Consider the following 13,159-nt stretch of genomic DNA (forward strand, 5'->3'; position numbering starts at 1 on the left):
ATGAGCTAATGGTTTTATAAACCACTTAAGAATCTGCAGTGCATAATACATTTTGTGCCAACGTTAGACAGTAATGAATACACTGTTCCACCCCCCATGACAGTTGAGAAACATCACAATACTAAAAAATAAAAACACTAAGAAAAATGACTTTGTCAGTAGCTGTAATTTTGTGTGGCTCTTCTGAGAAAGCAGAGCTTGTACAACACTGTAGGCACAAATGTCAAAAATGTGTGTAGGTATAAAGGAATAAACAATTCCTTTTTTTTTTTTCTTCCCCCTGCTAGATAATAAGCTTAAAAGTGGAATAAATATTTTTTAACTTTCTAGGCACCACTTAATAATTTCTTTTAATTTCTGGTAATGTTTTCTCCTCCTTTGAAGTGATGTTATTTAAATTTGGCACTGAAGAAAAACCGAAAAAAATGCTCGTTATGTCTAATATATGAATGAAGGCTATTCAGGTGTCATCGTTAGCAGCTTTGAAATGAGAATTAGAATAAAACAGACTTAATTTGAAACAAATCTTATCCTTAGATGATGTACAATGTGGTGTTATCTTTAAGAGCTGCACACATATTGCAGTCCAGATTTTGTTCCTAAATTAAACCCCAGAGTGCCTCCATGTACAGCTTTGCTTAGAATGTTATCACAAGGTATATAGTTTAGATATCTAAGATGTCTATTTTAGATAGTTTCAATTATTTTCTCTGATTAGAAATGACATTTCATTTAAATGTAATTTTCGTTTAAATGAAAAATAAGTTTATTAATTGAAAAAACCAGCTTGATCTCTTTATATTTTATCTTCCTTTTTAAGTTTCAGTTTCAATTTCTTAACATCTACCAAAGTTCATAAGTTATTTTTTCAATAGTTTTGTTCAATTTAGCTAGTGACACTTTCTTGAACATTGCATTACTTTACAATGTGGAGTTTTATAGAATATATGCACTGTATTTGAAAAGGAACGAGGATACTCGCCTGATGTAGCCAAGTGCAGACTTGTTTCTCTAGATATAGTCATTAGCGTAAGACCTTTTGATTTATTTATTTTTTTAATATATTTCGAAATTCTCAAGTATTGTATCTTATAATGACCTGAATATATGTTCCTGTATATTATGTTAGGCTTAACTTGTATGTTCATCATAACCTCAAACAGCAGTTTCTTCCTGTGTAGTGAGATCCTACAGCTTTAATGGATGCTTTAATCATTTTAAAACAGAAACATAAAGTAAGAGATTATTTTGTTCACTCCCAAGGGTCCATAGTTGCTTCCCTCAGCCTGATGATTCTCAAATAATAAAAAAAAAAGGATTCTCAAATAATAAAAAAAAAAAGTTAGCTTAAACAAAAAAAAAAAAAGAGAAATTGAAACTTCTGTGGTTGATTTGCCAGTTAATAGAATCATACCTTTTAAAAATAGACTTTTGTGCATGCTACTTTAAACAAATGTTAAATCTTAAAGTATTTAGGGATCCTTTTCATGATACTTATTTCTTGTTACAGTTTTCAGAATTTCCAGATCCCATGCTGTGTTCAGATTACGTGCAGTTATTAAATTCCCCACCTTGTTGTGAGCAAAAATGCAGCACTGTGTCATGGGAGGAGCTGAAATCCATGGATTTACCATCTTTTGAACCTGCATTCTTGGTCCTCTGCCGAGTCCTGCTCAATGTTATCCATGAATGTCTCAAGCTAAGGTTGGAACAAAGACCTGCTGGGGAACCATCTCTTTTGAGTATTAAACAGGTTTGCTTTAGCTGATTCTTTTTTATATTTCCTATTTGAAATGACTTTGTCATTTCGTTATGATAAGGTTGTCGGTTTAAAGAGGATTAGTTTAAGAAATGACAATGTAATAACTTTTATAAATAGCCTTGTATTTCGTATGGAGATCTGGTTTTTGCATAGTAAACAACTGGTCATGTATACCTCTCTGATTTAGACTTCCAGGAATCAAAACTGGTGATTAAAGAATTATCAGCCAGCGAAGGTAAACACTATTTGTTCCATCTGCATTATATATACCCTTATCCAGCACATCTTCCTCCATTTGGGTTTCTTAGGCAGGGTAACCAGTTTTAAGGGTCGGTGTATTTCTTTTTTTCTTTGATTTAATCCTTTTTTCTTTGCAAATGTAAGACCTCTGCCAACATGCGGTGGACACATAGTAGAAGTTTATTAAGAAGAAAAGCAAAAAAAAAAAAAAATCTTCTTTCCCAGCATTTTGTTTTATATAAATTTCTGATATCTTCTGTGGGTAGTGACCCAAGATTGTTAGTCCTGACACTGGTTGAGAATGTTGTATGAGGATTTCTTTTTCTGGTGGTTATCTGATGCAACGAAGGCTGTTTAGATCAATGCCATTTTTCAAAGTCTAGTCCAGGACATACTAAAATTGTCTGAAATCATCTCCCTGCTCCCCAGCAAGCATAACCAGATCAGGGTTTTATCAGGTGGTCTTTAAAGGTAATCATTTAGGTTAAGTTCTTGGGCTGATTATGATTTCACATCCCAGTTATCTGCTGCTCCAAAATCAATTGCTAAGTTACATTATGGTCCCAAATAAATTTCAGTCCTCTCTCTTCCCCACCCCCTTTCCTTTACTCCCTGCCTTTTTCTTTCCTTGGTATACTAGGATTTTAGATGCCCTTATATCCAAAAGCACAGTACCTACAATTTCAATCTTAAGAGTCATAGTTAATAGTAGAATATAGTATAGCATAGTGTATTGTAAAGCATAATATATCCTTTTTTCCCAGAGATTGGGGCTTTTTTTTTCCCTTACATTTTGTATGCTCCTTGTGGACTTTGAGTTAAGTAAAAATGACAGTTTCTTCCTGGAAAACAATGTGTTTGTTACAGACTGTTTTGATGGTGTATACTGTCTTGCTAATTACATTGAAAAAATGAATTCAACTCAGCAAATGCTTGCTGTCCCACACAGTATTTCTGAACAGGCAAAGGAGCTGTGGAGGATATTTCGCAAATAGATCTATTTTTTTCCTGAAAAAATACAATTCCTAAAATCTTGAGCAGGCTCAAAACAGAGTCTAGGGGTCTGTTTTGTTCTGCAAGTTCACAGAATATTACAGAATTACAGAGAAGTCTGGGTTGGAGATACTCTGGTCCAACCTTTTGGAAGCTTGGCCCTATATTAGGTTATCCAGGGCCTTGTTAGGCCAGATCATTAATACTTTCAGTGAGAGAGATTCCGCTGCTTCTCCAGCCAATCTGTTCCAGCATTTATTTTTTCTCCCAGTAAAGCATTTTTTTCTTACATGCAGTATCCAGACAGAATTTCCCTGAAGCAACTTGGGCCTGTTGCCTCTTGTCGGGTCCTTGTGAAAGGAGTGCCCCCATTTTCTCTGTAACTACCCTCTAGGCATTGGAAAACTGTGATTACATTCCCCTTGCATATTCTCTTCTCTGGGTTGAACAAACCCAATCTCTTGAATTGTTCTTCACATCCATGTAGCACAGCACAGTTTGGTTTCTATAGTGACTGACCTAATGGGTGTCATTTGGGGCACTGAGACCTTTAAGTGTCTCCTGCTTTTTGGTACCGTTTGAAATGTGTAGCAGTACTGTTTGAATGTATCAGGCATGCTAGTCCTGATACTCAACTTTTCCAAGGTGAGGTTAAATTTTTTGATTACTAGCAAGTTAATTCTATTAAAAAAAAGAAATCTGGTTTGCAAGAAAAAGTATACACACAAAAAGAAAACCAGCACAGATTATACGCTTCCCACAGTGTGCTTTTTCTCCCATCCTTTCTCACTAGCTTCTCCTTTTTGAGCCATCTCGCCCAATGTTTCACTTCTAGCAATAGCTTTTGTGATCCTGATGATCCTGTGTTATCGGAGAGAGCTGTTCTCTTTTAATGGCGATTTGCCATTATGTGGTGACAGTGTAGCTCCTGAACAGTTCAAGATGGTTCTCAAGTTCCGCATTTGTGCTGAGAAGTGGAGAGGGGGGTGTGTGTGTATGTGCACGGGCACATGGGTTATTTCTGTTAGGTGGTTAAATAGACACTGTCTGTTATAACCTGCATTGAGTGTCTTACAGCACCATGATCTTCTGCAAAATAACTTATCAGATCTCTCAGGATCTTTCATACCAGTTTGTATCTTGAAAAAGGTAGTAGATGATACTATAATTTCATAAAAGCTTCTTCCTTACAAAAATCAGTGGAGAAATTAGGTCAATACTGCTAGAAGATTTTTAGTTCCAGATTATAGGATACTGTAATAGAGAAATGCAACTTACAAATAAGTAATTTCTTCTTCATCAACACCCATTTAAGTCTATAACTAGAAGCACAGTAGCATATGCTATGTTGATGCAGGTGCTGATTTCTTAATTACCAATTCTGTTATCCACTCACCTGTTAACCAGGAAGTATTTGAACACGTTTTAATGATTAAAGAAGCAGCCAGCTAAAGGATGTGTGTTTGGATGCGGAAAACCGTATCAGACCATCAACACTCCGACTAGATTATTTTAACAGCTCGTGGTACCTCCTGGAATTTTTGGGTCAACAGTCCTTATGTCAGCCATCAACATTTTGTGCAGACTGCTTATGATCTATTATTGTCATGTGGCATGCATTAACTCTAAGGTAGTTGAAAAGTGAAAAGTCACACCTACCTGGTTTCTGATAAGTGACTGACACCACTTGGAGCAGGGCCACGATGTACTGACTAGTTACTGCGTTCTCCTTAATCAGGTTTTGTGTATCGGGTATAGTTATATACATATACACATAGTGTGCTCATTATAGACCATATTTTTTGTTTGTCTATTGCCTTATGACTTTCAGTTCCAAAAGTTGACACTTAAAATTAGCACTACAGGGTTTTTTGTAAATCCTGTATTCTGTTATACAATACTGTATAGCAGTATATTTAAACAAAAAATCTCTATTTTTAATGAAGTTTTGAGTGTATTTTATTTTGGAATAGACAAATGTTACTCTTTGCGAGTTTTAGAAGTGAACTTTGCTTGTATCTGTAAGATATGCCATACTATATAGTAAAGTTTTATGGACAAGTGATATTGCCAAGTCCCATATGTCTCTGTGAATAATGGGTAGTTAAATATAAACTTTAAATTCTTTGAACAAGTTACGTTTTTCTTTGTGGATCCGAAGGCCAAACCCCAATAACTTAACACAGAGTACACTGGATGTGGTTGAGTGGAGAGTGAAGAATCTACATTCATTTTTAAATATATGACGTTAGGGATATAAATGTGTAATTATTGGATTTCCAACTTATAAAAAATTACTTTTTTTTTTCCTTTTTCACCTAACTATTGACAAGTTTTAAACTACAGAGTTCAGAATATTACCCTTGTTTCCCCTGCACGCAGGGGAGCACAGTGTAATGTGTTCTGGCCTATAAAAGATTCCAAAGATTCTTGTAATATTAATAATATTATTGTATGTTTTTTGCTTTCATGGCATTATAATTTCTCATGCATTGAGTCCACTATATTGATAAATTATTTTGCCAGGATAGCCATTATACAAGATTTTAAAAAGCAGATTAACCGACCAACAATTCCATTCCCTCTGACCCTCCAAATGAACCCTTCTCTCCCTTTTAGACTCTTGATTTAATGAAGTTGTTGCTCAGAAAAGGTCAGGGTTGTCAGAGCTGGAGACTGATAATAATTTCAGAAGAATACATACTTAGCACTGGAAGGACTTCTGAAAGAAAGGCATTTGTTAGTGTAGGTTTGAAACTGTTCTTGCTGTTTGTGTACTTGCATGTCTGTGGTTGTGCACGTTTCTTCAAAGAAATAAAAGCCGTAAGCTTTCAGGGAGGGGTGACAACTGTTTGGCCAAAAGTGACCACTTCTACGGTTGAAAAGATAACTTTCCTCATGTTAGCTGTGCTGAGGGAAACACAAAAGAAACACCGTTTTCGGGTCTGGTATGGGTTTTAGAGTTGTGGACACCTGCCCAATAGATTGACAATGAATTTCCTGTAGTAAAACATTTCTCATAGGTCTCTAAGCATCTGTCAAACACAGCATATTATTCCTGACTTGCTTCCATTTAAACTGGTGATTTCATGATTGTGAGTCCTCTTGCCCACTTCTAAACTTTTTAACTATCCAGTAAGTTGCTTGCTGTGGCCCAGTGCAGGGAATGAAGTCTGAAACATCGGCCTCCATCTCCATTTACGGTTATGTGGCAAGTGGCATGATGGCAATTAAATAATCCTGGAAAATTAGTCACCTCTTTCCTACAGACATGTAGAGCGACTATCTGCATTTCTAAAAACTGTAGAAATTATGTAGTGATAAACTAACATATTTAGACAAACTGTACTGACAAATTAAGCTTTCACTTCCCAGGGAGAATTTATGGCTTGACTGATGGGAGTTTTTGGGTTTTTCTCTTGCAGCTGGTGAGAGAGTGTAAGGAGGTTCTGAAGGGTGGCCTGTTAATGAAGCAATATTACCAGTTTATGTTACGGGAGGTGTTAGATGACTTACAAAAGATTGATTGCAACATTGATTCCTTTGAAGAGGACCTGCATAAAATGTTAATGGTAAGCTTCAAAAAGGAAAAAATATTTGAAGTTCTAGTAAGTGTATTAATCTGAATACTGCTAATAGAAATCTGTTGTCCCTGTTGGGTATAGACCTTGCTAATTTTTTTGTTGTTGTGCTACTTTAATGCAATTTTATTGTTTTAATTGACTTGTAAAGGTGACACAGTAGCCATTGCCATTTTAGCAATGATTTTAGCAATACTGGTTTTTGTTTACTGGACTGTGGTGCAGTATACTTGTACATTGCCTGTATTTACAATAAAATGGTTCATAAATGGAAACTTTTAATAACCTTTTAGTATTGAATAAAAGATAAATACAATTGTTTGACAAACGTCATGTCTTAATATCTTGGTATTGCATTCATCCATTAATGATACCTTATTTTTAACGTGTATTTGTTATTGCAGTAAGTTAAACACAAAGAAGTATTTTCAAGACAAACACTTGGCCTCTGAAAGATATTAAATGAAACATTCTTTGGTAAATCTAGTTTAAATTACTGTTCCTTTGGATGTGACTGATTTTTATTCTTTTCTGAGTTCTTTGAGCTTTGTCCTCAATATTCTCGGGGGGGGTGGAAAAGATACATCTCAATACCTCATCACTAGTGTTTTGTCAGCAGAGCTGTTGTTACCATCTATTGTTGAGTATGCATGGATTTTCCTGTTACATGCGTTTCATTGCCTACAGTGGTGAAAATCCAACGTTTTACCTGAAGTTTCTTATGCTGCATGCCTGCCTTCATCTCCATCTGAAATTTCTAGAAACTTCCAGCAGAAATGACCTGGCTAGGTGAAAGGAAAATGGTTCATCTTGTCCATTTTGAAATTCCTTACCTGTTTTTTTGGGTAGCTGTCATGCTTTTGTACTTTGAGGCAAGAGCTTGAACTTTGGCAGCCGTTTTAATTGTATGAGTATTTTGCTTTTTCTTGGTCTTGAAAGGGTTGGTAACAAGACTGTGTAAATAGGAGTAAATATATCAGACTTCAAAGAATCACAGTTTGTGCCTATCAGAGTTGCAGGTTACTGTAGTGCCAGAAGCAGGGGAGAAAGGTTGGATGAATGGTCAAGACTGTCAGAAGATTGGGACAGCTGGGCAAAGAGCTGAAGAGATGATCTGGACTGAAAATAGGGATAGGGAAAACTTGTACGAAATCAGAAGGTTAAGACAGGATTAATGAGGGGTGGGAGGTAGAACTTACTCTTTGTCTTTTCCTGTGGACTCCTTGTATAGGCAGGCAAGGTAACTGAGAAGAGTACTGGAAGAGCAATTAGGCTGAGTGTGAAAGGTGAATTAAATAAAGTCAAGAATGGGGCTACAGCCTGAGACTATCAGAACACAGTACTTGCCTAACCCAGAGTAGAGCCTTAAGATTTTCCATTTCTACTCTACTCTCGTGAGACCCCACCCGGAGTACTATGGTCAGCTCTGGGGCCCCCAGCAGAAGAAAGACATGGACCTGCTGGAGTGAATCCAGAGGAGGGCCACGAAGATAATCAGGGGGCTGCCACATCTCCCCTATGAGGGCAGGCGGAGAGAGTTAGGGTTATTCAGCCTAGAGAAGAAAAGGCTCTGGGGAGACCTTATAGCAGCCTTCCAGTACTTAAAGGGAGCCTACAGGAAAGATGGGGAAGGGCTCTTTATCAGGGAGTATCGTGATAGGATGAGGGGTAATGGTTTTAAACTGAAAGAGGGTAGATATAGATTACATGTTAGGAAGAAATTCTTTACTGTGAAGGTGGTGAGACACTGGAACAGGTTGCCCAGAGAAGTGGATGCCCCATCCCTGGCAGTGTTCAAGGCCAGGTTGGATGAGGCTTTGAGCAACCTGGTCTAGTGGAAGGTGTCCTTGCCCATGGTAGGAGGGTTGGAAGGAGATGATCTTTAAGGTCCCTTCCAGCCCAAACAATTCTATGATTCTATGATCTTGGTGTGGTCTGAAAATACCTGAAACCAATAGGAAGTGTCTTAACCATTTCTAAAGAGGGACATTGCTTGATGTTATGGATTATTGAACCAAAATAAATTGCAACTAATTTTTTGCATTCAGTATGATCCTGAAGGGCAGATGTTTGAGGAAGAATTGTACTTACCTGGATTTTTGTGTTGGTTTAAAACAATAATAATTAAATAAAGGTGAGAGATAAGACTTGATAGAAAGGAACACAAGGTATAATGTAGAATCTGAGAAGCCTGTTCACTGCATTTATCCATATCCAGGAGGGTATGTTCAGATAAAACCTTTTGGAGTAACCCAGTTAATAAAAGATTTAGAAACTGTTTTTCAGTAGTTCAGCTTTAAAAACTATGGCCACTGTGGGTATTCACTGATACAATGGTGAATAGCAGCACAGTGAGCAAGGTGGTGATACTGTCAATATTTTCAGAAAAGTATCGTGGAGACATGGTGTTTAATACTTCAGCACTTTCTACTTCCCGAGCCATGAATTGCACCTTTTGTGTGGAAACACGTAGCTCATTTTCAATCGCAGCAAATGAAAAATGTTGTAGAAATATTTTCTGCAAATTGTATAATATTGAGATTTCTTTATTGATTTGAGAAGCTGTAATCCTTAGTTACACATTGTGTAAAAAATTCTGTTTAAATTGTCTCTTTCCATGTACAGGTTTACTTTGATTATATGCGAAGCTGGATCCAAATGCTACAGCAGTTACCTCAAGCGTCTCATAGTTTAAAAAATCTGTTGGAGGAAGAATGGAATTTCACCAAAGAAATAACTCCTTATATAAGAGGAGGTGAAGCTCAAGCTGGAAAACTATTCTGGTAGGTTTTATTTAATTACTCTGCTTATGGTGTTGATTTGTACCAGATACGTATTCAAGTCAGCACTTGTTCAAGGTTCCCAGATTGGGCTTCTTGAAGCCTCAGTAAGCAGTTGATAAGTCTTTGTGAATTTATGGATTGTTACAATGACTGTAGCTATAGGATGCAGTAAGTGCAGATTACTCTTACTCTAGCTATTACAGGAATGACTGCTTCTGTGGCAAGTCCCCATTCCTGCTAGCCCTGTGCACATAGAGTAACTGAGGGCCCCCAAGATGCTGCTTGTTCCTGCAGGCGGACTTGGCAACACGGCTGACTTGCGTTGGACAGGAACAGAGTAGGAAGAAGTTTAAGGTGCCATGCTACCTGAATAAGACACTGAAGTTCCACCATTTCTGTTGCTACAGTGATATTGCAGGAATGCTGCTGAAATCAACAGGAATATTTTTAGATTCTGGACTACAAGACAGTTGTGATGAATTTTGGGCCAGTGCCGATGACAGTACTGCATCAGATGAAATCAGGTATTAAGCCCTTCGGCTTAATAATAATAAACACACTTACTCATGTTTCTATACCCCTGACAGGTACATACGGCATTTTATTTCTTAGAATGAAAACTTTGTAAATGCAAGACTCCATAGACTTTATTGCTGATATTTCTATATGCAGTAGTAATGAACCATCATTTTGTTTGTTTGAAGCCTAGTAATCTTCTTTTTAGTTTAGGGTATGAGAAATTGTTTATTTAACATTCTTTAAATTTAATTTTTACATCCTTCTCAAAAATGTGCCTGCGCAAGTTCAATTTATTTCAGTCAGCTGCTTGTAAATATTTATCTTTTTTATGCTCTTTCTATTGACATATATGTAAATAATTCTTATTTTCTAATAGCTATAAAAATGCAATACGATTTATTAAAACATTGTCACTTCATTCTTACCAATGTTTCAGGAGGTCTGTTATAGAGACCAGCCGAGCACTCAAAGAACTGTTTCATGAAGCTAGAGAAAGGGCTTCCAAAGCTCTTGGTTTTGCTAAAATGCTGAGGAAGGTAAGTTAAGTGGAGTCTCATCTTATTTATATGCTTTAAAGAAACTTAGTCTGAAAGCATATCCTTTTGTTTTGTCATTACTTGTAGGACCTTGAAATAGCAGCAGAATTTGCATTGTCAGCCCCTGTGCGAGATCTTCTGAACGCTCTGAAAACAAAAGAGTATGTGAAGGTAAGTTCAGTTTAGAGGCATGAAAGTAGAGTGGGGATGCTAAGCAAAATGTCAAAGGGTATTTATTGATATATTTTCATTTTTTTAATGTGGCATCTATATCTCAACATTTAAAATGTCATGTATTTAATATTGAATTCTGGCAGTCAAATTATTTTTGGTGCCTGTGTTTGTGTGAGTGAGAATGCTAGTCTGTGTTTTGGGAAGTCAGTGTCTAATTCCTTGTATTCCCAAACATTCTCTTTGTGACTTAGGAAAAGTCATTTTGCTTCAGTAGTACTTACTCATTTGTGAGAGGGGAGTGATAACACTTAGTAGGGAGTGTTATGAAAAATAAATGCTTTAAAGTTTATGAGGTAAACAGATACGTCTGTAAATGGACATGTTTAAGTAGATAATCTCAGACTATGGACCTGTGTTTTGCGTGCTTTTATAAAGCAACAGTATTATAGTGGAGGTCTGCTCTAGCGAGCTTCCTTGAGAGTACCAAGGATGTGACAAATGCAGGGACTGTGTTCTGTTCCAGAATAACTGTTGCTAGAAAACTGTTGTACAGCAAAAGTAGGTTAAACTCTCAGTGCCTGATATTTACTGCACTATAAATTCCCACATTTATGGTTTTGCACTTTATTCCTTAAAAATTCCTAGGTCAATAAGTCTTTATTGTAGTTTGAATTTAAGTAAATCAATTGCTTCAACAGATTAAATTTATTTGGATCTGCTGTTCTTTTTTGTCCTTCCATACGTTTAATATATATAATTCCCAATTGGGAAATAATGTACTAAATTTTGCATGACAGAATTCTTGTTAGATTTATATAAATGATTGCTAAAAGTAGAAATTGGTTCAAGGGGAGGCTGAGAAGTTCATAGGAGAGAAGTTCATAAAGGGTTGTTAAATCCATGGATGAAACATCTGGCTCAGCAAGACCCTAGTCTATGACTTGTTTAAGAGTGGAAGATTTGTCAGGGAAATCAGTATATGTTTACTTTTAAAAAATATTTTTCCCCAGATATCCACTCTTGACTGCTTTAAGACACAATATTAAATTTGGTAAACCTTTTAGTTAAAGAGAGTATTATTTTTGTTATGCACATGTTTTGAAGAAAAAATTGAATCTTGAGTTTGAAAAATCTGTGTTAGCACGTGTTAAATAATCTAGATAAATCTTGAGATCCAAATAATCTATCCCTCTCTATGTATTATTACCTCTCCCCTTTTTTTCACTACTTAAAATGACACACATTTTGGTGACTAACACTTCATATTGGCCCTCTAACATCATGTAGGGTGTTTAAATTTTTAACAGCCTTTTCAATCAGATGCTCACTAGTTTTGGGAAACTATTTTAGCTTTCAGTAACAACCATCTAGTTTTTATATTGACCTGTAGATTATAATGGGTTTAGTTATAAAATATGGCTGCCTAATAGTAAAAATATCGAGTGCAATGTTTTGTCTAGCTTGATGACATCGAACTCTGAAAAGAGAGAATTAAATTTCACTGTAAGTCAGTTATCTCATGTCAAATTACAGATACCAACTATTTTCTGTTTTCACAGTCTGGTTCTGATGCTTGACTTGGTTAAAGTATTGTTACCAATGTGACAGATATAATGGAGAAGTAGTTTTTAAGTAGTATAAGTAGTATTTTATTAAAAGAGAACATTCCTATTGGACTTAATTAATCTCTCTTTCACGAATAGTAAAAGAATAACTGATTTTTTTTTTAGCAATATTTTTGCTTACTCTTATCTTTTGTAGCCACTGAGAAATGTTACGTGGGTTCTTGGAGATCCTGAAGGAATTTTTCTACTTTTAATATTCCAGTCTTAAAAATGTGTGCTTCATAAGTCTTAAATTAGTCTTGACTAATTACTTTTTAAAATATGTGTATTTGTATTTTATACATACATATACATAAATATACACACATATATATATGTATAGTATATATGTGAAATTGGTCTTTTTTTTAACAAGATTCCTTTAGAAGAATATGTAGAAGGAGCAATTGAAGGGGCAAGGAAAGATGTCACTGAAAGTTGGTCATCTAGTGGATTTCAAGACAAATAATTTCTTATAATGCATTATGACTTTTAGTGCAAAAATGGCTGAATGTATTGTTTTAGTATGTATATTGTACAGCTGCTTAAGATGGAAGCTCTCCCTGTTGCTTAAATGAGATGACATATATCTATTTTATCTATTTGATGTATCATAGAAGACAGTGGGATTCACTCATTCAGTTCATTTTTATTTTTTTCTACAGGTACAAATCCCTGGACTCGAGAGTTTACAAATATTTGTACCAAATAGTATTGCAGGGGAAAAATCTGTGATTTTGCAGCTCCTCAATGCAGCTGCTGGAAAGGATTGCTCAAAGGATTCAGATGAGGTTGCATATGAGGCCTATTTACTAATGACCAAACACAGTGATAAAGACCATGAATTAGATGACAGCTGGAGTGCATGGGAGGGTCAGCCGATCAAAGTAGTGCCACAAGTAGAAACTGTTGATACACTGCGCACCATGCAGGTGGGTTTTGAGTTGTTTGGGTTTTTTTTTTTTCT

General features: G+C 36.0%; 1 protein-coding gene across 9 annotated transcripts in view; it reads left to right on the plus strand.

Moving 5' to 3' along the window:
• Positions 1 to 13,159, plus strand: part of MAP3K4 (mitogen-activated protein kinase kinase kinase 4) — a 74,144-nt gene that overhangs the window by 26,061 nt on the left and 34,924 nt on the right. For all 9 annotated transcript variants that reach the window (XR_012673052.1, XR_012673051.1, XM_075146278.1 and 6 more), the window contains exons 4-10: positions 1,511 to 1,753; positions 6,421 to 6,567; positions 9,202 to 9,359; positions 9,767 to 9,883; positions 10,315 to 10,414; positions 10,502 to 10,585; positions 12,858 to 13,124. Coding sequence is in view for 7 of the 9 variants with exons in the window: in XM_075146278.1 (XP_075002379.1) it covers positions 1,511 to 1,753; positions 6,421 to 6,567; positions 9,202 to 9,359; positions 9,767 to 9,883; positions 10,315 to 10,414; positions 10,502 to 10,585; positions 12,858 to 13,124 (1,116 nt within the window). In the remaining 2 variants the exon portion in view is untranslated. The remainder of the gene's footprint in view (positions 1 to 1,510; positions 1,754 to 6,420; positions 6,568 to 9,201; positions 9,360 to 9,766; positions 9,884 to 10,314; positions 10,415 to 10,501; positions 10,586 to 12,857; positions 13,125 to 13,159) is intronic.

This window comes from Calonectris borealis, chromosome 3 (assembly GCF_964195595.1).
Source record: "Calonectris borealis chromosome 3, bCalBor7.hap1.2, whole genome shotgun sequence".
Classification (NCBI taxonomy): domain Eukaryota; kingdom Metazoa; phylum Chordata; class Aves; order Procellariiformes; family Procellariidae; genus Calonectris; species Calonectris borealis.